Source organism: Tiliqua scincoides, chromosome 3 (genome assembly GCF_035046505.1).
Source record: "Tiliqua scincoides isolate rTilSci1 chromosome 3, rTilSci1.hap2, whole genome shotgun sequence".
Lineage (NCBI taxonomy): Eukaryota > Metazoa > Chordata > Lepidosauria > Squamata > Scincidae > Tiliqua > Tiliqua scincoides.
This window is the reverse complement of record NC_089823.1, coordinates 230,559,097-230,586,844: the sequence shown is the minus strand read 5'-3', so window position 1 is coordinate 230,586,844 and position 27,748 is coordinate 230,559,097. Positions and strand designations below refer to the sequence as shown.

Sequence of the window (27,748 nt, the reverse complement as noted above, 5' to 3'; positions counted from 1 at the left end):
TAAAATAGCCTGCCCTGAGTTTTAAGCGGGGCTGTGGAGTCAATACACAAAACCTCAAACTTGAGCAGGACTGTGGAGTCAGCATCATGGAGTCAGAAGCCACTTTGGGTGGAGTTGGAGGTTTTGCATACCAACTCCACAGCAATCCAATAGTTATAATAGGTGGCAATCCACGAGAGCAGGGCTGGTCAGCAATGGCATGCTACTTGTTGTAACTAGCAGGGCTATGGAGTCGATACATCTCCAAGTCCACCCAAAATGGCTTCTGGTTCCACTGCCCTGGTTTTAAGTCCCTGGATTAGCAACTATTAATGTTAGATGGCCTTGTAATGCCTAGACATACTATATGTTTGCCTGCTTCAGCTACCAAACTATTTTGTAGTAGTCCTGTTAATTTCAATGGGTTTGCAACATATATAGGCTGAGAGAACTAAAAGTACAGCTGTTCTCCAACCATTTCCTGGAGCAGTGTCAGCGCAAGATTGGAGGACATATACACACAGAGAGAATCCTAATCTGGGTTCGCCCTGACTTTTAATGCGATGGAAAGTATGGTCTGTGGAACTCCTTGCCACAGGATGTGGTGACAGCATCTAGCCTGGATGCCTTTAAAAGGGGATTGGACAAGTTTCTGGAGGAAAAATCCATTACGGGGTACAAGCCATGATGTGTATGCGCAACCTCCTGATTTTATAAATGGGCTATGTCAGAAGGCCAGATGCAAGGGAGGGCACCAGGATGAGGTCTCTTGTTATCTGGTGTGCTCCCTGGGGCATTTGGTGGGCCGCTGTGAGATACCGGAAGCTGGACTAGATGGGCCTATGGCCTGATCCAGTGGGGCTGTTCTTATGTTCTTATGTCCCGCATGGAAAGCCTTGTTGCAGTTGAATATCCCCAAGGACAGTAATAATCAGAAATATAATAATGTTAAGTGCATGCCATTGGAATCTGCTGTTGGGCAGACATCTGGCTAATGAGTTTAACCTCAGACAAGTGTGAGGTCAAGAGCTTAGCCGAAGCAGAGCTTTCGGATCACCACACCGCTCTTCCTTGCAATGAAAGGGATCTTTCTTTTCACCGTATTCATGAATTTAGGCATATTTTGATAAAAGAGTGCTCATAATATTGTATTTCCCGAGAGAATGCTGGGAAGGAGAATGAACAAAGGAACAAGCCAAGAATAGCAGAGCTGACAAAACTCTCCTGCTCAGACAAAGTGGAAACTGAAAGGAAAGGTGTGCTTGCTTTCCTGTTCGGGATCCATCAAGCCAAATGCCAGCTCAGTTCCTATGTCATTTGGGAACAGAAAAGCATGTTTGCCCCATGTTCTTTCCTCTCAAATAAAATCCCCAGAATAAGAACAGTTTGTGCACTTTATTTGTGACACTTAAGAAAATCTATTGTGGCCCCACATAAAAATAGACATACCTCTTACCATCATTCTAAGTCAGGGGTGCCCAAAGTTTTTGGCAGGAGGGCCACATCATCTCTCTGACACTGTGTCGGGGGCCGGGGAAAAAAATAATGAATTTGCATTTAAAATTTGAATACATTTACATAAGTTTACATAAATGAATATATTAAAGATGAACTTATATGAATGAATGAAGGTCTTGCAATAGCTCAAGGTCTATAAAAGGCCTTGCACAAATCAAGGCTGGCCTTTCCTTTGCTGCTGCTGCTGCATCACAGATGTGAAACAGCAAGTAGTGGAGGGAGCCCTCATCCCACAGCTCACGTGAGGGGTCAAACAGTCGCCCACACACTGAAAGCAGTTGCGTTGGGCCAGTGTGGGCTCCAGCAAGTCTCCAGAGGGCCAGAGGCTCATTGGAGACTGAGGGCTCCCTGAGGGTCGCATTGGGAGTCCTCGAGGGCCGCAAGTGGCCCCAGGGCTGTGGTTTGGGCACCCCTGTTCTAAGTGTTCATCTTCCAGTAGATCCACAGGTATGAGTTATAGAGAGAAAGAGGAACTGGGCTGGAATCCAAAGCCTCACTAACTTGTGGTTAGTTTAAAACATCCAAAAAGAGTAGTGAAGGAGTGTTAGATCACATTGTTCAAATAATTCAGAGGTCTGGTTTATTTTGGAGTACATGCTTTCTTATAGTAAAAAGAATAATGGACTGACTAACTGAATAACTAATAATGGACTGAATAACATACCACAGAATGAAAGTTAACATGTATTAAAACAGCACAACAATAAAATGCATTAAATGTCACCAGAGCTTAAAGCAAACTCAGATTATTAAAAATCTAATAAATAAATAAAATAAAAAGTTAAATAAAAAAGTAAATAAAAAGTTCTCCACTTGATACCATCAGGGTAGGCATCAAATATGCCAGTTAGTTATACATCTTTTAGTTTTTTACAGGCTTGATTCCTCAGTGACTTGCTCTTTTATTCTGTCTTTTAATCTGATTACTGTTTTTATGGCCTCTGTAATGTGTTTTTAAATGTTTTTAACTGCTATGTATTAATGTTTTTAAAATTTGTTTTTTTAATATGTTGTTAGCTGCCCTGGGTCCCGTTAGGGAAAAGGGCGGGATAAAAATAAAGTTTTATTATTATTATTATTTTATTATTATCCCTGCGCACTGAGCAAAGCTGCACTGTTTAAAGTGGCGGCCGTCTTGTATTTCTCAGGAGGAGAACAACTGTCCTTATTTATCCCAGTACAGTGTCCTTCCCACAGGCTATTGTAGCTGCATTTTTGATGGCAAAACCCTTTGGGACAAGGAAGCATCTTCTTCCTCTCACTGTGTAAGCTGTTTTGAGAATTTTTTTTGTTGAAAAGTAGTATATAAATATTCATCATACCAGCAGAGCAGCTCAGCCCAAAAAGTCCTCTGTCTGGTCATTACCTGCTGAACTACTGGAGGGCTACCCAGGAAGGCTTCAGAACTGATCATCTTATCTGTTTGTTGTCTAAGATTGTCATACATGGATGGAATATTTTGTCCTGTATTGGAGAAAGATCTGCCTGTGTTGGAAAGTTCTTGGCAAAGGAGCTGCCTAAGCAAAGAAGGAGTGAGAAGAATTGTGTCAGATTGTTGAATGACCTTTGTATTTTATTCTTCCTCCAAGAAACTCAAGGTGATATATATTGGGCTATCCCATTCCATTTTCATAACAATCCTATGAGATACTTAGTCTGGAAGGTGGCATCTTCTCTAAGGAATTTGAAGCCAGCACTTCAGGTATCCACTGACTATTCTACTCGGGCTCTCTCAGTCAATAGGACCCCCTGATTTCTATATTTTCTTTGTCTTTCAGGCACGCTCTACCAAAGAGCAACGCTGGGGAAGCGCCCTCCTCTCACGCAATCATTCCATGGAAGAGGAATTTGAAAGAGCCAAAGCAGCTGTAGAGGTATTGTATTATGTTTTGGCAGTGGCATAGCTAGAGGAGGGCAAAATGGTAAGTTGTAGGTACCACAAGGTGCCATGTAAGTGGCCTCTCCCACTTGCCATCGGAGCCATTCTGGGCAGCAACAGCAACATGCAGACACTTGCTGAACCAAACAGCATTTCCTGCGCATTGCCATTTGGAATGGCTCCAATGGTGAGTGGGAGGGGCCACTTACATAGCACATTGCAGTGCCTGCAGTATTTACCATGTTGCCCCCCTCACAAGCTATGCTACCATGTTTGGGGAAACATCCTACCAGCAACTCAATGCTCATCTAATAAAACAATATTTTAATGCAACAGGCAAATGGACTTTAAGTCAACGCAGCAACAGAATTACAGCAGGCGCCACAATACCCAATGTAAGCACCCCCTCCTACTTGCCATAAAAGCCATTTGGGGAAGCAACAGCACCACTGCTGCCCAAAATGGCCCTGAAGGTGAGTGGGAGGGATCACTTACACGGCATGCTTTTGCACTTGCTGTACATACCGTGCCACCCCCCCCAGCTACGCTACTGCTCTCCCATGTGCCTGGGAATGTTCATTCACTCCTTTGGAAGGCAGGTTTCAAATCTCACTTCAAATTCTAGTTCCTTCATTGGTTTTCTGAAACGGGTTACACTCATTTTCCTATCTGCCCTATCACCTATCTACTTTCATCTCTCTCTCTCTCTCTCTCTCTCTCTCTTTATGCACCACCTTCTCCAGGTGTCACCAACTGACTTTTCCCTTCTCTTGCCTTTCCTTAACAATCTCTTCCCTTAAGGGAGGCAAATGAGCACTACAAGGTGGATTCATATGCACACCCGTAGGAACTATGCATCAGGAGACGGCCTGCTACTATTGCATCATTTTATTCTGCTCTTCCTCCATGGTACTCAGATGGTTCCCCTACCATTACCCTCACAGCAATGCTGTGAGACAGGTTAGGCTGAGAGTTGGTGGCTGAGCCACTGACACTCGGTGAACTTCATGGTCACACCTGCATTTAATGTCCAGGCCAAAGGCAGACACTTGTGTCTATCTGGTACACCACAGTGGTGTTCTTCCTTGCAAGTCAGAATGCTTGGATTTGGTTTGTATTAACTTGCATAGACTTACAGTGCCCCCCCCCCCCCGCAATCAGCCTTAAGCCCTTTCCCTGCTGACAACAATTTCTGGCTACAAGCCTGCTCAGAACGAAGGTCTTCCTTAGAAACTGAACTGAGGAATCTGCTTTGAAGAACAGTCTATTCAGGATCATCCACGTAGGACAGACGGTGGTGTCAGAAGCTCAGTCAGAAGTAACATAGCGACAGCCTGCAGTAAAGAAGTGCTGCCAGATCAGTGACTGCAAATTAAGGTGATACAAGACTCTTGTTTGGAGGCAGTTGTGCTTGCTTATTTATGCCTGGCTTGAGGCCAGAAAAACTGAAGTTGTCTGTTGAGCCCATACTTTTGTTCCTGCTCTCAACCTTTCCTCCAAGTTTTTTGTTCTGTTCACGCTTTCCGTGATCAGCAGCATCGTATTGACTTTGGGAATCCTTTAGCCCAATTACAAATGATTTGCCAGCTTAGTTTGGAATGAATCCGCCCATCTCATCTCTAGGGAGGGATCTGTAGTTCCAATGAACCCCGGGTACCTCCGATGAACAGCACTTGTGTGGGAATGCACAGGGTCTCAACCTTCTTTTGGATCCTTTCCATCTTTCTTTGGAGTCTGCCTTCTTGACCCAGACTCTGAATTTGGGGGTGAAGATGGACATTGAAATCCGCTGGGCAGATTCAGACCAAGCCTAGCTGAGCCCCATCATTAGGTGTAATAATGCTAGTGTGATTTTCAAGAGCTGTGTGTTGTATAAGCATTATGTAGCTCGTTAAATAACTTGTACAGTAATAGAGATTAATGGGCACAGTTGCCAGTTGGCAACCTTCAGTCTCGGAAGACTCTGGTATCGCGCTCTGAAAGGTGGTTCTGGAACAGCGTCTAGTGTGGCTGAAAAGGCCAATTCAGGAGTGACAATCCCTTCCACACCGGGAGCAAGTGCAGTCTGTCCCAGGTCTGTCTCCCTGGCTATGGGCCTTCCTTCTTTGCCTCTTAGCCTCAGACTGTTGGCCAAGTGTCTCTTCAAACTGGGAAAGGCCATGCTGCACAGCCTGCCTCCAAGCGGGCCACTCAGAGGCCAGGGTTTCCCTTGTTGAGGTCCACTCCTAAGGCCTTCAGATCCCTCTTGCAGATGTCCTTGTATCGCAGCTGTGGTCTACCTGTAGAGCACTTTCCTTGCACGAGTTCTCCATAGAGGAGATCTTTTGGGATCCGGCCATCATCCATTCTCACAACATGACCGAGCCAACGCAGGCATCTCTGTTTCAGCAGTGAATACATGCTAGGGATTCCAGCATGTTCCAGGACTGTGTTGTTTGGAACTTTGTCCTGCCAGGTGATGCCGAGGATGCATCAGAGGCAGCACATGTGGAAAGCACTCAGTTTCCTCTCCTGTTGTGAGCGAAGAGATCATGACTCGCTGCAGTACAGAAGTGTACTCAGGACGCAAGCTCTGTAGACCTGGATCTTGGTATGTTCTGGTAGACCTGGATCTTGGTATGTCAGCTTCTTGTTGGACCAGACTCTCTTTGTGAGTCTGGAAAACGTGGTAACTGCTTTACCGATGCACAATATGCACAATGCACAACATGCACAATATGCAATATGCAACAATATGCAATATGCACAATATGCACAATGGGCACAATATGAGTAATAATAACCAAAATCTTAAGTGCTATTGAGATCATTCATGCAAAATGGGCTATGTAAATGCCAACTGTTCTTATTATTCCTTAAACAAATGATTTGCTTTCTAGAACAAATTCGGAGGGGTTTCTGGCTATCTGGGGAGGGGAGGAAAAGGGCTTTTCTTCTTTTAATAAAATTTCACCTTGAAATATGCGTAAAAAGACTAGCAGCTATACTATTTGATTATGAAACATTCAGCAGAAATAAAGAGACTCTTTTTAATAGCATCCTTGCTCTAAAACACTTTGCCTAGAGAGATAATTAAAACCATGTCATGGGGGGGGCAGAAGGAGGCATTGTGACTATTAGCAAGGAATGTAATTAAAAGCATTCTATGCTGAAAGAGAACAAATTTATGTTAGAGAAATTTTTTGGGGGGGAGTAAACCTATTCCAACTAATTGCTGGTATTTTTCCAGAACATTTGTATCCAACTGAGGAGAGAATGCCTGTTTTAAATTGTCACCGAAAGGTGTGTGGAAGGGCAAAAAGGGTGGGTTTGTTGAGGATCTAAGAAGGAGAAGATCACAAGGTGATTTCAGTACTGGCAAGCAATAAGTAGCAATTTTTAAAGAACTGTTTGTGAGGTGTAGTTAAGTAATGAAAGAAGTTGAATTCGTCATTATGAGCCTTTGGGTCAAATTAGACATGATGTGTAACGCAAGGAGAATTCCAAGCATGGAATTCAGGGTTGTGTTCAATGTCATGTCTGGTCTGATCCCTAGAAGATGAAATCTTATGAAGATCATAGTCTGACTAAATACAGTCTCTCCTTTGAGTGATGTGAACATAGCTGTGCCTCTGAATACTCTCTAGGAGGAAGCTAATACTATTTTAAATGCTGATGTTTCAGCTAAGACGGCTGAGTTGATCTGGAGCAAGGCCAAAAAGCACATGTTTTGTATACTTAATATAAACTAAAATCTCTAGCTAAAGAATACTTGGTAGAAAACTGGAAGCAAAATCCTGCTGAGGACATTCTTGAGTTCTTGTCTGTCAAAATAGACAGGTCTGGTCTAGACTGACCCATGGGAACACCATTGCATCATTAGGTATCTTTCAAGACCAACCTTGATTTGGCCATGTCCTTATGACTTTGGGCCTGTTTAGGTGATACTCTTTCCTTCCCCAGAGGTTGTGGGGCCTTGTGCCAGCCCACATCCTCCTCCCTAATTGTGGATAGAATGTATCAGCTAAATTAGGAATCATCTTCTTATTTAAAGGCAAGTTCCACCTGAGTCTGTGATATAGTGCAAAGAAGAGGCTGGTGGGACAAGGAAACCTTGGGTGTTCTCCCTTAAGAAGATAAAAGGCAGAAATTATTCAGATCTTTCTCTATCACACACTGATATATACATACATGAGTGAGTGGGAGGGGCCACTTATACAGTGTGTTGCAGTGCCTGGAATATTTACCATACCTCCCCCCTTTGGCTACACTATTGGATGCAATGCAGTGAATAGCAGAACAGGACCTTTGCATCTTTAGAACTAGTCCTAGTAAATTGTCCCAAATCAGAACAGCCTGTGGGATCTCCCTTCCCCCAACTAATTTGTAACTTTGCATGGAAGTGTTTCCAGAAGGGATTCATTTTCACTTCCACCTCTTTAGCATTCTCCATAGCAGGTAGCTTTCATTGTCAGCAAAATGCAGGCTAAGCTACAACAAATCCTGCATCACTTAGAACAGATGCTGCCTGTGAGATAAAGGACTTTTGGTGAAAGAAAACCACTATGGTATGTGTGGGGAACATACTAATTATAGGGTCTCAAGCCGGTTGCCCTTATGCGGAGGAGTTACTTTGACCAGCAGGTTTCGTCCTGGAGCAGAGGCAGAATCCAACTTCAATTGTACATCCTGGAATGAATATCCTTGAAATTTCAGCAATGTGCCTAGTAAAGGAGCATGAATTAGGCAGGAATAGGCAAGAATTAAGCTTACTCAAGTCTGGACCAAAGACCTTGCATGACTCTTGTCTCCAAGACAATGGGAGATAAAGCAGAAGCAGAGCTCTCTCCCCACCCATCCTCACCCCCAAAGTAGCACAGTTCCCTGAATGTCAGGTCCAGACCAAGCCTGCAGTTACTCCATGAGAAAACACACCTGTGGGTTTCTGCTCATGTGCAATTTTTGCAACCACATGTTCACTGCAATCTTGGATGCTCTTTGAGGCAAATGCTGTGCTAGCTCTCTGCCGGAGCTGCCAGTAATCCTTTGGCAGACTTCCTCTGTCTGCATGTACCCCATCAACACTTGCCAGCTGAAAGAGTTGGGAGCTTCCCCCTGAGGGTTTACTCTTAAGGGCAGTAAATGTCCCACTCTTGCCAATGACAGCAGGATTCAGGTGCAGTGTGTTTTCTGTGCCAACTTGCATAGGACTGACCTACTCACGGGGAAGCAAGCTACTGGCCAGCAGCATAGCTAGAGCATAGCACCTTAAGCATGGCAGGCACCGCAAGTGCTGTGTAAGTGGCACCTTCCACTTGCCATCTGCAGTACTGGGGCAACGGTGGCAACACATAGCACCTGCGCATTGCCGTTGCTGCCCCAATGGTTCCGACGGCAAGTTGGACGGGCCACTTACACGGCGCATTGCAGTACTTAATGCGCTGCCTCCTTCTGGCTATGCTATTGCTGTCAGCCACTCTTTGGGGTTTCCAAGCAAGCAGGCATAGATTATACCCCAAAGCAGGCATCCCTCCACACCCACCCTCTGAAACACAGAGATATTTCAGTTTCATTCTCCTTCCCTGCCTCACTCGTGTTCGCATTCCTCTTCTACGTGACTTGGGCTGCAGCCCTGTACACCAGAGGTTCTCAAACTGGGGCAAACTCTGTCTTTGTTCCTTTAAGGAGTGGGGAGGGGAAATGCAGCAAAGCAATCCCCAGGATCGTGCCACTGCAAGGGGTGAAAGGGGCTTCATTTTACTCACTGGTAGCAGCAGCGGCCTCCTGCGGTTGTGTGTGTTTGTGTGGAGAGCCCCATGGAAGCCTCTGCAGGGCTTGGAAATTCAAAAAATCAAGATTATGAAACTGGAAGTGGGTCATGATCTTTAATTTTTAAATTTAAAATATCTTGGGGAGCCCCGTGGAGGTTTCCACGGGGGCACCCGCATCACCCCAGAGGTTGCTGCTGATACCAGTGAGTAAAATGAAGCCCCTGTCACCCCTAGTAGTGGTGTAATCTTGGGGATCATGCTGCTGCATTTCCCCCTCCCCCATAAACACAGCAGCTCCTAAAATCCCAGAGAGTTTGGGAACTGCTGCTATACATACTTTCCTGGGAGTGAGCCCTGATGACTGCACACAATGGAACTTACTTCTGACTAGGCATGCACAGGGCAATGTAAACAGTGGCACCTCCCCCCTCCTCTCTCCAGTAGGAAAAGCCATGACTACAGATGGCTCCGATGGTTTACCTTCAGATCCCAACCAGATCCCAAAAGATCAAGCAAAAGCTGCTTTCACTGCTGTCTCTCCTACTCAACACAGACAAGGGAGAGAAACGTCTACCCTGCCCTGAGAAGAAAGAGAAGGCAAGCTATAGGGAAAGAGGGCTCTGCCAGCCACCTGTCTAGGGTGCCGTCTCATCTCCTCTGAGGACTAAAAATCTCATGGATATCAATAACCACATGAGTTTTGTAACCATACATTCAAAAATCCAGATGCATGGATTAAGGGAGGGGGAGACAAGTGAGAAAGGGTGCTTGGATATTCAGTGGCCAAAAATCCTCATAGGAGCCTCATGGATATGGAAACCCACTTGGTTTTTGCAACCAAACATGCGCATATTCCATGGGAAATGCTTATTTCCACATAGATTTCTGCTCACTTGGTCTGGGCCTTAGCTGAATCAACAAAGTGCAACTGTTGTAATACTGGCTGTAATACTGGCTGTTGTGACCGACAAACTTTAATGAATAAGTAGCTCATTTTAAGCATCCCTGATGTTGATGGATTATTCCTGGGGCTTCTGAAGATTTAGCACAAACCTGTTTATGATTCAGCTTTTTCGTTTTGTGTTTAGAAGAAACAGGGCAAGTAGGACACAGTAGGCATGAGGTCTAATAACCTCACATTTTGTCCAATAATCTCACATTTTTCTCAAAAGTGCACCCATAAAACTATAGTGCTTGGACTATTAGGGGTTAAGCACAGAGAACATGGACAGGTTTTATTTAAACTGGCACTTTGACAAGATCCTGGGAGAGCTATTATATGACTCTAGATCCAAATTGAAAAGCATTAACTATTTTACATAGAAAATGTAGCTTGCTTTTAGAAACTTATCGTGTGGTGATAGTTGTGACTTAATGATCCCTTGGTTCCAGACTCTTGCTGTGAGATGCAGTGTCCAGCTGCCATAAGACTAAGAGTTTAGCCTAAGCAAACAGGTTCTCCCCCCCCAGCTGCTTCTTAGGAATGGGGGGGGGGGTATCCTGTTTGCTCCCATTCACCCCAACACTCCCCCACACTGTTGGACACTTGTTTCTCCAAGAATGCTAGAAAGCAAGGCCCTCATAGCCAAACAAGGCTTAACATAGAGTTTTGTGTCTTATTTTCTCCACTGCTTGTCTGTGAAAGCTCACACATCCCAGCTGCTTTCCTCCAAGGAGGAAAAGTTATGGAGGAAGAGAAGTTGGGCAGGGGTGACTAGAAGGCAGCCCAGAGGAGAAAGGATGATATAGCCTATTGGTTGCAGTCTTCCAAAGATGCCTTTCCTAAAGATATGCTGGGGAACATGAACATAGAATTGGTGTCATGTTGGGTTTGGCCCTCAGTGAAACCATCAAGGCTGGTGCACTTATGGCAACCTTCCACAATGACCAGACTCTCAAGGGAGGTGGAGAGGCCAGAGTGCATCCCTCAGTCCATGTGTCTTTCCCACAAATCCATAACATAACGTGGCTAGAGCAGATTCTGTCCTCTGCAGAAGGTGAATCTCCATCATCTCAAATTCTCAGCACGCAGACACATATGACTGCTCCAGAGTTCACAGCTGCCTTTTTGGCTTCACTGATAGTGATTACCAGCTGACAGCAAATCACTCACCTCCCACACCTGCCTGGAGCAGGACCTGGAATTCGCTTTCCAGTTACCCTGTAACTACACTGAGTGGGCTTGTGGAGGTGCGTCAGCATCACAGTTCACGAGCTCAATTTCTGCAAGTCTTGTCATCACCTCCCAGGCCCAAAAAAGAAAAGGGGGAGCTGCAGACTTTTCTAAATTGCAAGTTCCTCGCAGTAGAAATAATAAAATGAAAAGGAGCTGTTTTGTGTCCAGATCTCTCACTAAACTCATAGGAATCTGTAAGATCCTTTCTTGCTATCTTGGAACAGCTTGCCCAGGAGTAATGCAGTTGAGGCACATGCTGTAACTTGAGAGTGAACTATCCACAGGTAATAATAATAATAATAACTCAGTATTTATATACCGCCTTTCTGTTCATCGGATTACTCCTCTGACTTTATTCAAGGCGGTTTACATAGGCAGGCATTTCTAAATCCCTCAAGGGGATTTTTACAGTCATAGAGGTTCTCTCTTTCAAGAACCAACATTTCAGAATAGATCTTCCTGGTTTGGTCTCACTTCTGGCCTCCAGTTCTCCCACGCAGTCTAACAAGCAGCTCCATCTCTCACATAGAGGGCAGCCAAGACGCTTCTTGCTCACACCAAGAGCCGGTGGAATCACTCAGCTGGGCTTGTCAACTGCTTCAAGGTCTCGCCATTCTCAGCCATTCTCAGGGAGCTGCCAGTGTCCTTAAACTGGCGACCTTCTGATGTTATCTTCAGGCTAACAGAGGCTCTACCCTCTAGACCAGACCTCCTGCCTCACAGGTACTCTCCTTACTCTTACTCCAAGAACAATAGCATACAAAACTGATATCCATGGGGAGGGGGTAGATGGTTCATACTAGTAGTGATGTTGGCAACCTTCAGTCTCGAAAGACTATGGTATCGCGCTCTGAATGGTGGTTCTGGAACAGCGTCTAGTGTGGCTGAAAAGGCCAATTTGGGAGTGACAATCCCTTCCACAGGGACAGCAAGTGCAGTCTGTCCCTGGTCTGTCTCCCTGGCTATGTGCCTTCCTTCTTTGCCTCTTTGCCTCAGACTGTTGGCCAAGTGTCTCTTCAAACTGGGAAAGGCCATGCTGCACAGCCTGCCTCCAAGCGGGCTGCTCAGAGGCCAGGGTTTCCCACTCTGTTGGAGTGTTGAGGTCCGCTCCTAAGGCCTTCAGATCCCTCTTGCAGATGTCCTTGTATCGCAGCTGTGGTCTACCTGTAGGGCGCTTTCCTTGCATCACCTGGCAGGACAAAGTTCCAAACAACACAGTCCTGGAACATGCTGGAATCCCTAGCATGTATGCACTGCTGAAACAGAGATGCCTGCGTTGGCTCGGCCATGTCGTGAGAATGGATGATGGCCGGATCCCAAAGGATCTCCTCTATGGAGAACTCGTGCAAGGAAAGCGCCCTACTAGTAGTGATATTCTCACACCAAATGAGGGGTTGCTTATCTTAGGGCATAAACCCCTAATAGTTTATCTGACTCTAGCCTCATAGCTATGTGTGCTTTTCATTGCATTAATGTAGGTTGGAATCGGAAAAGACAATATAGTTCTCTGGTGTGTCATCCACTGGTGACAGAATGCAAGTTTCAAGTTTGATAAAATTCTAATTTTTTTTTCTCCTAGAGTGCTGTTAAGCTGACGAGCTTGCACCCGCTCATCAGCACCGGGGGGGGGGGGAGGGGATGCCAACATAGTCATGAGAATTACTTTGCATTTTGACTAGCAATTGACATTTAAACTTTGCAGCCTGAAATGAATATGTACCATGATTAAATGGATGAATTTGATGTTCAGCACTTGCAGTTTAGGACACTGAAAAGTCATGGAAAGATGCCTTAATGATGAGGAGCCCAATCCTATGCATATCTACTCAGAAGTAAGTCCCATTATAGTCAATGGGGCTTACTCCCAGGTAAGTAATTGCAATAGGATTGCAGCCTGTGTCTCTTTTTTCCTCTTTAATTCTTTCTCTTCTTCTTTGTGTTGTATCTTTTCCCTAGTCAGACACAGAGTTTTGGGATAAGATGCAAGCCGAATGGGAAGAAATGGCTCGCCGAAATTGGATTTCAGATAGCCAAGAAGCACAAGGTCAAGCAACTGTCTCCATCAATGAGAAGGTAACACTGATGGTGTGGAGAAAGACGGCTGTAGGCCTGTTGGGTTGCTAGGAGTAATTGTGGATGCTTCACTAGGCCATTCATTCACTTGAGAGTTAAACTCATGGCACTTTGGTAATAAATGGCTCAGAGCAAGTTTCTAGCCAGTTATGTTTATTAAACTTGCAGTGCAGTCCCATACAAGCTTACTCAGAAGTAAGTCCCTTTGTCTTCAGTTCATTTGTTGTGCCATCATTGAGAGAAGTGAGGGGGGATGGCAGCCAGAAACAGAGTCTTCTTGGTGGTAGCACCTGCACTATGGAATTCCCTCCCCTTTGAATTGAGGACAGCTTCCTCGTTATTAACTTTCTGGTGTGGCCTGAAGACTTTTTTATTTAGGAAAGCCTTCAAGGCCTTATAAGGGCTGTTTTTAAAAAATTATGTCTTTTACTGTGTGTTTTTATTTGCTGACTGATGTGTATTTTATCTTGTTTTAATTGCTTTTTATTTTTAATGTTTATTTGTATTTTACTTTGTATTGTATTTAATCTTGATTGTTAGCCGCCTTGGGTGGCCTTCGGGGAGAAAGGTGAAATATAAATCAAATAAATAAATTTGCTCTCAGGAAAATATGTATAGGTTTTTAGTCTAAGTTTGAAAATGTATGGGCAGTCAGTAGCATAGCTAGAGGGGGCAAAATGGTAAAAATTGCCATGTAAATGGCCCCCCACTTGCCATTGGAACGACGGCAACATGCAGGTGACCGCCAAGTCAAACAGCTACTCTTGCGCATTCCAGTCACTGCCCAGAATGGCTCTGATGGTGAGTAGGAGCTGCCGCTTACATGGCACCTTCCAACGCCTGCAGTACTTACTGTCTCCCCCTCTAGCTATTGTGGCCCCTCTAGCAATTGTGAGCTTGGTGAAACCGCAGCTGCTAAGCGTGCTGAGCAGAACATCTGTTGTTGTTGGAAAGCCAGGGCTTCAGCAGTGCGCTTCACTTTTCCTGGAAATAAGTCACTATGTAATAGTTGTAATTGTAATTAATAATTGTGATAATATTTGAAGCTCATTTTAAGCTCATACATGTATATGGCAAAAACAGCAGCTTTGCATCTGTGTAAGAATTAATGAGCAAGTTAACTTGTGGCAGTTGATCCATCTTTGGTAGGATCTCATTGTGTCTCACTGCCCCCACATTTGCTATCTGTTCCAGGGCTATTATTTTCATACAGAAAACCCCTTCAAAGACTGGCCTGGCGCTTTTGAGGAAGGACTGAAAAAGCTGAGGGAGGGGGATCTGCCCCTCACCATCTTATACCTGGAAGCAGCTATTCTCCAAGATCCTCATGATGCTGAGGTATCCATTCCCACAAATACTCTGGAACTAGAAAGAGTTCACTTAAGCTTATTTAATCAAACTACAGCTGCTAGAGCGTGCTGGGCAGAACATCTGTTGTTGTTGGAAAGCCAGGGCTTCAGCAGTGCACTTCACTTTACCTGGAAATAAGTCACTATGTAATAGTTGTAATTGTAATTAATAATGATGATAATATTTTAAGCTCATTTTAAGCCCATACATGTATATGGCAAAAACAGCAGCTTTGCGTCTGTTTGCATCAGCTTTGCATCAGCTTTGCATCAATCAATGATGGAGAGAACATTGAGGGATCAGAACCTGGGCTGGGCAGAAATGGCTGAAACTGGCCTGGGCAGAAATGGGTTAATGGCATGGGCATGATGTCCCCAGTAAAACTGGAAAAAATTCACAATTCTCCCAGATAAACCCACATTCTGCATCCTAGGATAAAGCCCGCAGTATGTATGCAAATGCATCAGATGTTTTACAGCCCAATCCTATCCCACCCCCTGCCCCACAAGTACAGCTGCACCAAAAAGGCACTTGCTGTATCCAGCAGGGGTGGAAGTCAGATCAGGAAGATTCAGAGGGGAAAGGAGATTTAAATCCCCTTACTGCTTCCTAAGCCTCCCGGTTCACATGGGGTCTCCTCAGACATGTGCCAGCTCTTTCACTGCTTGAGCTAGCACAAGTCCAAGGAGAGAAAGTGGCGGGGAGGCTGAAAAAGGGAAAAAAGGATCCGGCACACTCCATTGGCAGCAAATCCACCCCTCCCACTACCTCCCTGCCTCCTGTTCCATTTCTGGCCCGTTTAAACCCCTCCCTGCTGCTGTCACCACCTTATCTGCTCCAGCGGCTCCAGGGAGATCTGCCAACATCCAGGGGCCGCTGCTATCTCTTGCATCAGTGCTCCCAAAATGGCCACAATGGAGTGCTGCTGTTCCACACCATTGTAAATGGCTGCACATGACAGCCCAATCCTGAATAGGACTGGGCTGCTGGTTATAATTGGTTCTAATTATAGATTTGAGATGCCCTTGTTATGAAACCTGAGAACTGCAGAACTTGTAGAACTCATCTTCAGGCCAACATGCCGGGAGGACCGCCTATGAGCTTGCTCAAGCCTAGGAGCCGTGGCTAACAAGCTTCTTGTACCAGGTTTACATTTTGGAGTAATAATAAGAGCAGGGTCAATACAGCATTATATTATATTCATTAGTTCTCCCACCATTCAGTGGCGTCACCAGGGTTTGTGTCACCCAGTATGGGAGGCCAGCACATCACCCCCATGACGAACCTCCTCCCTGGGTAGTGGGCATGGCAATGCACTATTACCCCACCGCGCTTGTTCTTTGGCTATAACTTTTGATAGAATAGAGATATATTTCAATGTTTCATTGCGATCTGCAGGAAATTATGCATCAAACTATATATAACATGATGGTGTTATCTGAAAATAATAAGATGTAAAAAGTTTTGGCAAATGGTGTCACCCCCCCCCCTATGTGTGTGTCACCTAGTGCAGCTGGCACCCCCAGCATCTCTTTAGCAACACCATTGCAACCATTAACACTGTTGACAAAGCGCAATGATTGTCCCACAGATTATATTTTCTACTTGTGCAGTCTTTCCTTGTTTCTCGGTACTTTGTATTCATAAAATGACCTGCATGACAACTTTCATTCTTAACACAAAGTTAGTTTTATCCTTAAATTACAATGCAGTAATCCTGCCACTCTTTTTGTTGCAGGCTTGGCAGTTCCTTGGCATAACACAAGCAGAGAATGAAAATGAGCAGGGAGCCATCGTCGCCCTCCAAAGGTAGACAGTGTTAATTGCAGAGGACTGTCTGTCTAGTTGTATTACCTAATCGACTATAAGAGAGGCTGGCACATTTTCAAAAAAATTATATCAAGCATCCAGATACTATTCAGATCCCTTGCTTGGAATCATGGGGACTGTTAAAGTTGCAAGCTTTCCAGTTACACAGAACAGGGACCCAAATACCTGTTTAGGGAAATTTTCTATACAACTTGAAAACTTGTTTTTTTATGGTCTCTGTTGGTTCCATCTGGATTGCTCATATCATGAAGCAGGAGTTTCAAACAGTGGGCTTATTTATTTACTTTTAACACTGATAAACTGCTTTTTGGCTGCAGCCTTCGCAGCAGAATACAGTTATAATAAAAAATTATATCCGGAAAGAGAAGCACAATAACAGTCAAGATATCACCAGCAGTAAAGTCAGTAGAGGGAATGTCATTTTGTAATCTCTAACCCAGTTTAAATCTAACAACAAATTATGGTTTATTGTGAGCATAAGCCCCCATGAACCTCATTCACCTGCTCAGTCCACTCCTCTTCTCTCCACATTTGTGTGAACACGGAAAACTATTTGTTATATGCTGTAGTTCCCTATTTCAACCATTCCTGGGAAATTGTGGTTTGTATAAATCACAGTCAAAAGGTCAGCATGTCAAACCAGGATTGAATCCTGGTTTGATGTCCTGCCTTGTTAATGAGCAGTGGTTTGAATATATCATACTTCCCAAATTTGACTGAAACAGGAGCTTTCAGTTTGTTACAAACCAGGAAAGGAAGTTTTTAATCTCCTCCCCTTGTGTACATAGAAGAGGGGGAATATACAAGCCTAAAACTGCAATCCTAAGCACACATTCCTGAGAGTAAGCCCCACTGAACAAAATAGGACTTACTTCTGAGTAGGCCTGGTTAGGATTGTGCCCTAAGGCTCATACCAGCTTATGCTCATAAAAACAAAGCATGTTTTGTTGTTACATTACATCTTGTGTCATGAAAAAATGAACTCCACCCCAAAACAGGGATCATCATGCAGAAATATTTATGGCCATAATCAGGGCTGCATGAAGTTCCATGCGTGTGGGGATTTTAGACTGACACTCAATTCATCATTCTGTGATTCTCAACTGTAGTATTTTAAAATTAAGAAATCAAGTTTCTAGCCATTATACCTTTGAAGATATGCTTTCAAGTATGAGACCAATACTGGATGAAATCTCCGAAGCTGTGGTTGGAGGATTTCCAATAGTCGGAGAGCTTAGTTGCCCCATATAACTCCTTTCCTCTCCCTCCCACTAATAGAAGAGGAATAAATTAGGCAATGTTTATGCACATTTTCTTTACTTGCATAATTTGTACAAGACATAGCTTTTTTGAGCAGAATTAAAGCTACCTTGGTGCAGAATTTAGATGTGTGTACACACATTTTCAAGGCTACAGAGTATACACAGTTTCAAGGCTTAAGTATCCTTAAAATTATCTGCAAAACTTAATGTAATATATAATTGAATCAGGCAAATGGAAACATAGGAGAAAGCTGCCATAGTCCAGCAAACATATGCTAAGAACTCTGCAAACAAAGGACTATTTGGTATTCCTGGCACTTCTGCACTTCCTCAAGGGTTATCTCTTCATTAGAAGCATTCCTTAATGGAGCTGAATTCATTCTGGCAGCTGCATGTTAAATGAATGGAGATCTTTGTTACTGCCATCTTTGCAGCAGGCAGAAAGCCTTTGAGCTCTGCTTTCTTCCAGAATGGTAGTAGTTACTTTTCACCTGTTAGCCACAATCCTGTTCTGTTTCTACTCACAGACTATATACTATCCAACCCTAATTACATTAGCCATGTTGATATTCAAAGGCATCAGTGATTATCAGCCCAGTTCTAAGGATGGTTTACAATTGTGGAATGTGCATTCCGCCAGCATAAACCCCTTTACGGCCATCGCAAGCACGACTAGACCAGTGCACAAGGCCTGACTGCTGTTATAAGCAGCAAGTGGCTGGGTCCATGTTCCAATGGACTGGGGATACCTGCCAGAGAAGATAAGGCTGTGCAGGGGGGGGGGGGAATGGAACAGTGGGAGGGTGGAATGGGGCAGTGATGGGGGCGGATCATGCACACCAAATCCTAGCTCCCATCCTGGGCCTGATCTGCCGTTACGAATCAACTTGAACTTGCACCAGCTATCAAGCGAGCTCAGGTATGAGTTGACCCATGGCAGCTGCTAGAGGTTACCCTGGGGCAAGGGAACTAATGTTCTCTTTGCCTTTGGAGGACTCCCGTAGGCAAAAATCTCCTGCAGGATACAGTGGAAGCCGCACTGGTACTGCTGCATTGCCATGTGGGGATTTATGGCCCAATCCTATTCAACTTTCCAACACTGTGCCTACAGGGTATGTACTGCATCTTGTAGTGGAGGGAGCAGTCACAGAGCCCTCCTCAAGGTAAGAGAAGTTTTGTTCCCTTATCTTGGGGCTGCATTGCAGCTGCATCAGCACAGGAAAGATGGATAGGATTGGCCCTTAGTTAAAATTGGGCTGTACGTCTGATTTAAATGTAACCTACTGAAGATATATTAAGTCTAATGGGTTGAAGAGGGTTAGGCAGAAAACATTCCAGTCTTTTGCCCAACACCACTCACCCATTTCCCAAAGCAGAGAAGCTGGCCTAGATCAACCCTCTCTGGCAATGTTTTGTAAGACTTTAGTTAATACTAACCAAATGACCACAGTTATGACAGGCAGTGTGGATGTAGAAAAAGAGCTTGTTTGTCAGGATGAAGGCCTCTTCACCCTTGCTGCCAACAAGTGCAACTGTCAAGCGCAGCCAACAGAACTAAGTGGCTGTTCACTTCTGTGGGAGGAGGGGGGAAAAAGAAAACGTACTCAGGGGACAGTGGCAAACCTCCCATTAAAGTCTATGGGGCAAATTTCCTGGGCGCAGAGCCTCGTGTGCTTTAGGACCCTGCGGAAGCCTCTCTGAGGCTTCCAACAAGGTCAGAAACTGTGCTTCCGTTTTTCCAGAAGCACAGTTTAAAGTGTCGGGGAAGCCACAGGAAGCTTCCTTGACGGGAGGCTCCGTGAGCTTCTGGTAAGTGCAGGGGCGGATTTCTGGATGGGGGGCGGCAACAGCCAACGGCGGGCGCAATCGCAAACCTTTGCCCTGGGGCGCGGGGCGCAGGAGGGCCACCACTGCCAGGGCATGCCACGGGGTGAGGACTAAGCCTGACCCTCCTGTTGGTAGTATCAGATATAAAGAATTCCCAAGTCTTCTCCTATCGGAATAGTTTCAGATAGTAAACTATTTTGTGTGTTTCATGGAATAAAACTTCCACAAAAGTTTGCAATAAGTGCTGCAATAAGTGACGTTATCTTTTTACATAGGAACAGCCATATCCCAGAGGATAAGCAGCGAACATAAGAACATAAGAAGAGCCCTGCTGGACCAGGCCAAAGACCCATCTAGTCCAGCTTCTTTTATCTTACATGGCCCACCAGATGCCTCAGGGAGCAGGCAGGTTGAGGGTGCTTAACCCATTCCCCAGGGACCATTTCCCCACTCCAGATTGCCCTCCTGACAGCTTTTCAAAAGTGTGCCAGAATATACCCAGATGCATCTGAATGCTCATGTAGGGTCCACTGAGGTGCCTCAATGTGCAACCTCATCTGGGGCAAAGAATAAGTGTTACATAAAATGAGTTGTCCACACCTAGAATGGGATTATATCCAAATCTCTGAGAACAAAAAAAAAATTATTAAGTTGTTCATATTGCCTGGAAACATTATTAAAAACATTAAACATGCAATGAAGTTTTTTGTTTTGTTTGTTAAACCAACACCTTGAGAGGGATCCAGTTAATATGGATTTCTCTATTCTGTTCTTAGGTGCTTAGAGCTTCAGCCAAACAATCTGAAAGCCCTGATGGCCTTGGCCGTGAGCTACACCAACACGGGACATCAGCAGGAGGCTTATCAGGCACTAAGAAACTGGATCAAGCAGAATCCCAAATATAAGTACATAGTGAGGAGCAAGAAAGGATCCCCAGCCCTGACCAGGAGAATGTCTAAGATAGCAGATGAAAGGTATCACTAGTGACCCTAGTCATCTGATAACCAAGGCTATGAGCCAGATTTGCTGCATTTAAAATTCCAGCCATCTGGATGTGCAAAAAAATGTTTTGATGTTCAAAGAATGAAAACCAGTGTGTCCATGCAGGTGGAGAGTTAAAGTCTGCAATACTGCAATGTCTAATTTTGATTAACAATCAAGGCTTTGGACATGATGTAGACTAGCCTTGGGCTACATTCACACAGAGGTGTTTTTTCAGTTGTTACTTTTGACTCCAGTTCTTTATGCTGTGTCACATCCCACCCAGAAGGTCTCCTGTTCTTTTGGGGAAACAAAGATCTATTGTAGGTTAGGGCAGTTCTGAGAAGTCCCAGTGCATGTGTAGAAGTCTGCTTGTGGCATTTTGGATCTGGCCCTTTGTACCTCACCAGTAATCAAGTGCAGCTGTTTTCTGTGGCTCATGAGCTATAATCTGCGCACATCCCTTCCTTCCATGTTGGCTCTGTAGGAACTGCAGTGTAGATTATAAGAGTTGTAATCTTCTGAAGAAGACAGAAGTAAAATTCTCAAGTACAGTTCATGGTGGGCTATTCACAGTGGTCTTCACAAGTTGTCTTACACTCATAAAAGTCAAATGCAAATGCTCTAACTTACCCTTCTTGTGTGTCTTGTGCCTTATATGTACAGATGTGACCTGGTATCTGCAAGGGGTTCCATTCCAGAACCCTCTGTGGATACATGGATACCAGGGACACCATGCTGCCCTCCAAAGGCTCTTCTGAGCCCCGCAGAGGCCTCCTGTGTCCACCTGCAACCTCTACAGCCTCAGAATGGCTGTTTAGGCCAAAAAGGTCATTTCCAGGTTTTTTTTTGTAAAAGTGATGTTTTTAGGCCTTTAAAAGGCATTACTAGGGCTGGGGAAGCCCCCATTTCAAAAAGAAATCACAAACTGTTGCACAACTGCTTTCTGCAGTGAAGTGGTGTATTGGTGATGGCATAAACACTAGCCAATAGCTGCTCACCAAAGTCAGCATTTCCTGTTTCAGCTAAAGCAGCAAGTCTATAGAATCAGTTGTCAGAGCTTGTGCAACTCAGTTGTGACCCTGAACAAAACAAATTACCATGTGTTCTGAGGGCACATATGATTCATTCAAATATCTTTGCCACTTTTAAATTGTTACATCTGTCTTTACATCGTTCTACCCTCATCCTCTTCTAGTTCATTGCTGGAAGAAGTGAAGGAGTTATACCTGGAAGGAGCTCATCAAAATGGTGAGATGATAGACCCCGACTTACAAACAGGACTTGGCGTACTCTTCCATCTGAGTGGGGAATTTAATAGAGCAATAGACGCATTTAGTGCTGCCCTCACTGTTCGGCCAGAGGTTTGTATTCTGTTTTACAGTAGAAATTTTACATGTTGCTCTCTTGCCTGCTCTCCTTTCATTTAAATTTGGCCTGAATTAACAAGCTGTCACAGCAGCCAGTAATACTTTAATATCTGAAACAGAAATGTTATTTGTAAGAGAGTCCCCACATTCAAGCAGATTTAGTCTTGTCCCATTTCTGGCTGTTTGCTGATGAACAAGAGCTGTTTTATGCACAACTGTGAGTCATATTGTCAGATTCTATGCCAATTAATGGAGAGGCAACTACTTTTTTCCTGCACCACTCATTAACTTGCAGCGGCGGGTAAAAGATAAAAAGATGGTCTGCACAAGCATTGCACCAACAGTAGAAACTGTCATTCTCTTGGCAGGATTATTCACTGTGGAATCGTCTGGGGGCAACATTAGCAAATGGGGATCGAAGCGAGGAAGCTGTAGAAGCCTACACAAGAGCTCTGGAAATCCAACCTGGCTTCATCAGGTCCAGGTACAATTTAGGAATCAGCTGCATCAACCTAGGAGCATACAGGTGAGACAACAGAACTCAGCATCTATATACAGGGTGACCCAAAAGTAGGTGGACAGTAGGTGGAATAAATGTTATCATTTACTGTCCACCTACTTTTGGGTCACCCTGTATATAGGAAAGCCAGGGCCCAACATTCCATCATATTCTAGAGTTATCCAGAAACAGAATCCAGGGCAGAGCTAAACAAAGAGGAACAGCATTGATTTTTCAGTGGTTGGGGCCAGTAGGGGTGGGGAATGACCTGGCCCTTACCTAAATGGTGTCCACCAAATATAGATCTTTATTTTCTTCTATCTAAGTGAATGGTATCCTTCATGGAACATTGTTTTCCTCCCTCTGCAAACACGCTATTCATCATAGTGATCGTCTTTTTTCTCATTTTCAGATTCAGACTTCCTATCTAATAAGGGGAAGATTTACACCCTTATTGCATACTTAAAAGGATGGGCTCAGGTGAGCCTCAGTGGTTTCAAAGTTTAGGAAGACCATAGACTGCTAACAGCCCAATCCTAACCTACTTTCCGGTGCAGATGCAGCCTTGCTAACAGGGTTTGTTCTGCATCCTGTAGTGAGGGGGAGGGGGGAGTAACAGAGGCCTTGTCAAGGTAAGGGAACTGTCATGATATATGCCCCAGGCCTATAGTCAATTTACAGGCTGGATAGGGCAAGGTTAGGCCCTGATGTCTTGGCCTGCATACATGTAGTATAGCCCAGGTGCATTATGGGATTGGCTGATGCAACAGGGCACAGCAGGGATGATGCAATACCCTGCAATACCATGTCACCAGACAATGAGTCATAGCCCACCTCTCATTGGCTGGTGCCAATATATATTGCAGCTTGTGCAAGTTGCTGTGTAGGAGATGTTATGTGGAGTGTCTGCAGGAAGCTACATTGGTGATCTGAGAGTTGAGAAAGTGCTATCTTTGCTGTTTGCTTGCTGAGCTGCCTTTGCACTGTAAATATTGTATATATCTACAAGTAAAGGACGTCTGGTGGTGGAGCACTGCCGTGTCTGTGCCTCGTTATTTACCGGGAGTATCTGCCTGACCTTCAGTCTCTGGAGCTGCGGGGTCGGCTGTGTACTGCAACAGGAACATCTGTCCCCTTATATTGGGGATGCATTATAGCTGCATCTGCATTGAAAAGTTGGTTAGGATGGGACTGTAAATGGTTCCAGTTTCTCCTATAGATGAGGTCGGGCCAAGCCAAGTCCTCCCTTCCTATGCCAGAGGTTGCTCAGCAAGTTATTACTGGCGCTGCCAAGGAGTATAGATACAGGGTGGGGTGGGGTAGTAAGTATTGCAGGTTCTGCAACACACCATGTAAGCAACCCCTCCCACTTGCCATTGGCGCTATACTGGACAGTGACAGCAACACATTCGGGAGCCAGAATGGCTCCAACGGCGAGTGAGGCTGCTTACATGCTGTGTTGTGGCATCTGCAATACTTACCACACACCCCGTACTTGTGCTAGTCGTGCTGCCCCTCCCTGTGCATGCACTACCTACCCTGCTACTTTAATGCCACCATTTCTGGATGTTAACACTAGCTCATGTCATTTCTTTAATGGTGGGATTCTTCTGCATCCTCCCCCAAATATGATAATAATCTGCCTTTGTAAAAACCACACCTACAGCAATTACCATGTGTGTTTGAGTATATCTTCTTCACAATACAATTCTGCGCATGTCTACTCAGAAGTACTGTAAGTCCTATTGTGTTCAATGGGTTGCCCCAAAGGATTTCAGCCTTATGGTATTAAATACTACTGACAACCAGACTTGTAAAGCTTTCTTACAAGCTTGCAGATGTTTCTTACAAATCTTGTGATTAATCTTTGTCAAGTTCTCAAAATATCTGTGTCAAAATATCTAGAGGTTAATTAATCAATAAAAATAAAAGCCTAGAGAGAACATTTGTACTGACAGCAGATATCCAACCTGTCAAGAAAGTTTCAAAGATTTTTGTTGATATAAATACTTTTCAATTTCAGGCATCAGCTTAGAGCAGTGGTATTCAAACTGGGGCATCGCGATGCCCCAGCCTGAGGGGCCTGGTCCCTTTCCCCTTAAGGGGCAGGGGCAATCAGGAGGAAGGGAGGAGGCAGCGGCGCAATCCCCAGGATCGCACCGCTCAGGGGGGCTGCAGGGGCTTGGGTACACTTGCCCAAGCCTCCTGCAACCTCCCGGGGGTGCGGGGAGCCCTGTGCGACCTTCGGTAGGGCTCCCCAGGTCAGGGAAAGTGAGAGTGGGGCGATCGCACCTCACCTCCGCTAAACCGGAAGTGGAGCGTGATAGCTCCACTTTCCCTTCTGACGGGGCTGCAGGAACCGGGGTGCGCCCTCCAGTCCCTGCAGCAGCCGTCCCTGGGTGTGGGCACAAAGGGCACAATCCTAACCCGCGCTGGGGCAGGCAAGCCAAGAGGATAAGCCCGGGTAAGGTCTGTGCACCCCTATGGGTCTCCTCAGACCTGCGCCACCTCTGGAGGTGGCGCAAGTCCGAGGAGATCGGAGTGGCTTGAAGCCGCTTCGCTCGCCCCAGGCATGGGGGTTGGGATCCGGCATAACTGCCGGGTCCCCGCCCCACCCCTGGCTCCCTTCACGCCCACCCCCAGGCCCGCCCTCCCCCCGCCCAGTAACGCTCCCTCCCGCCCCCCCTCCCATGCCCCCCACGCCTACCTTTGCCGCTTGTGCCGCCGCACTTGCTTCTGCCTCTGTCCGCGCATCGGCGCATCTGGATCCGCCGACGCAACTCCCGTCTAAGGAGTCGCAAATGTGCCGTAAAGCCGGTTAGGATTGCTCCCAAAAGGTGGTTCATTTTTAATGTGTGCCATTATCTTTCAAAGCTAACATACCACACAAAAACGCAGCAGTGTATGTAACAAATGCTCTTTAATGAGGTAGTTCTTGTATACAAGCTACTCATCGAAGATAAATACATTCATAATAACACCTACTTTCTCATTCAGTTTTCTTTGCCCAGCCAGTAATTCAATAAAGTGCCATTCAGAGTGTTTTGAAAGGAGGACAATTAGTGCTTGATCATGACTGTGGAGCAGAACAGGTCAAATATGGGCAACACCAGAGAGCTAAAAGTAGAACAAAGAGGCATCGTAGTCCATCATGTTGTACAATCACCCCACTGTCACTTTTAATCAGATCAGATAGATAATTCATTTGTTCAGACCATAGGTCATAATGCAAATCATGATCTGATATATAGAAAATGTTGTGACCTGTACAGTCATTTACAGTAAAATCTATCCACCATAGGCATGGGGGAAAGCATATTTGATATGCATACTCCTTTTTTAAAGCCACTTTTTTGCATTTGTGTGTAGTGCTGTTGTAGGGCAATGTCAAAATCACTTTTCCAACTTGCTGCCCTGTTTGCAAGCAGTAAAAATTGGGGGGAGACCTTCTGCCAGTTTTGGGGGAAGGTCTTACCAGGAGCGATGGTTCTGTCTCCCTCTCTCTCCCTCCCTCCCTCCCTCCCTCCCTCCCTCCCTCACACACACACACACCACGCAAAGTAAGATGGGAGAAGTTTTGTCCCCCCCCCCTCCCTTTCACTCCAACATTTGAGCTGAAAATTCTCAACTGACACCTTTCATCACAGCTGTCATAGAAATACAGTGGGCCCTCCTTATCCACAGATTCAGCACCCATAGATTTGATCTAACACAGATGCCAGTTTGCACTGGAGGGCCTCACATGACCTCCTGGATCCAACTGGAAGTACCTTCTGGTCATGTCCAGGAGGTGTTCTGAGTCATAGGGAAGCCATGCTCGGTCTCCCAGAGCCTTCTGAAAGGCATTTCCGGTTTTTCACCTTTTAAGTGCCTTTTAGATGGCTCAGGTAGACCTTCTGAAGCATGGGGAGGTTGCATGCGGCTTCCCTGTGCCTCAGAAGTCCTATCAGAGCCTTTTGACAAGCATTTCGCAAAAAAGATGGAAGTGCCTTTCAGAAGTCTCCGGCAGACCTTCTGAGGCACAGTGAAGTAGTGTTTGGTTTCCCTGCGGCTCAAAAGACCTGCCGGAGACTTCTGAAAGGCACTTCCAGTTTTTCGGTCCCCACAGATTCTATTATCCACAGATATCTGTATCCATGGGGAGTTCGGGAACGAATCCAACATGGATACTGAAGGCCCACTGTAATTTCTAATCAAAAACGTTTGTAGGGTCTTGCAGTGCTTCAGAAACCTGTGAAATCTGTTTGCCCACATAGAGGACCAAGAGAAAAGGTGCAAGTGTGTACGTGGCAGGCAATAGTGCCTCTATATATCAAACCGCCTTCTGCACCCTTCAAAAATATTTTGTCTCCAGCATAAGCATGAACCCCTTGATAGTCATCCAGCTCAGAGGCACTTATTTCCTACTGAGAATGTTTAGAACTATAGTCTTAGTACTGTTTGGGGCAAAAAAGGATATATCTTCAACTCAGGTTATATTTTTTTGGATAGTGGGCAGGAGGGGAGGCTGAATATTTGCACATTTTTGCGCAACATTGTAAAACAATCACCTTACCTAAGAATATTCTGGAAAGAGCTATAGGAAAAGGAGATTGCTAAAGATTTTCAATATGTATTGTTGCTTGGAATTCTTATATTGCTGATGTGTTGACCATGGTTTTCACTGTTCTGTTCTCTTCTGTCCCACAGAGAGGCTGTCAGCAATTTTCTCACAGCACTCAATTTGCAGCGAAAAAGCCGGAATCAGCAACACGTTCCACATCCAGCAATTTCAGGTAACATCTGGGCAGCTCTCCGAATTGCTCTGTCTATGATGGACCAGCCAGAACTTTTTCAGGCCGCCAATGTGGGTGACCTGGATGTTCTGTTAAAAGCATTCAAGATTGAGCCCTAACACCATCACACACACACGCCAAGCCTTCCAAAAACGACGACATAATTTACTTCTATCCTGAAATACAAAACCCTTTAAAACTCCAGTCTGAACAAATAAAGGTGCACGGATACCTTCCAGCAGGATGGGTTATGCAGAATTCCACCAGATCTTCAGAAACTAAGTTAAAAAGCACAAAGCTGTGTAAATATCACCTCCCTCAAATCTCCCTCAAATGATGGATTCAATTGAAGAAGAGCTACTGTGATACAGAGGGGACCCGGATGAAAAAATGCCACCAGAAGAAAGCATGTTCCTGTTATCTGTACCTATACAGAGACTGTATATTTCAAAGGTCATGCTAAATGCTCATAAGAGCAC

At 45.0% G+C, this 27,748-nt stretch overlaps 1 protein-coding gene across 2 annotated transcripts in view; it reads left to right on the top strand.

The window, feature by feature from the left end:
* The window catches only part of PEX5L (peroxisomal biogenesis factor 5 like), a 68,115-nt gene extending 40,727 nt beyond the window's left edge, over positions 1–27,388 (top strand). For both annotated transcript variants that reach the window (XM_066619774.1, XM_066619775.1), the window contains 8 exons: positions 3,276–3,371; positions 13,259–13,375; positions 14,570–14,713; positions 16,464–16,534; positions 20,421–20,618; positions 21,824–21,989; positions 22,364–22,521; positions 27,184–27,388. In XM_066619774.1, the coding sequence (XP_066475871.1) occupies positions 3,276–3,371; positions 13,259–13,375; positions 14,570–14,713; positions 16,464–16,534; positions 20,421–20,618; positions 21,824–21,989; positions 22,364–22,521; positions 27,184–27,388 (1,155 nt within the window). The remainder of the gene's footprint in view (positions 1–3,275; positions 3,372–13,258; positions 13,376–14,569; positions 14,714–16,463; positions 16,535–20,420; positions 20,619–21,823; positions 21,990–22,363; positions 22,522–27,183) is intronic.
* The last annotated feature ends 360 nt before the right edge of the window (positions 27,389–27,748 follow it).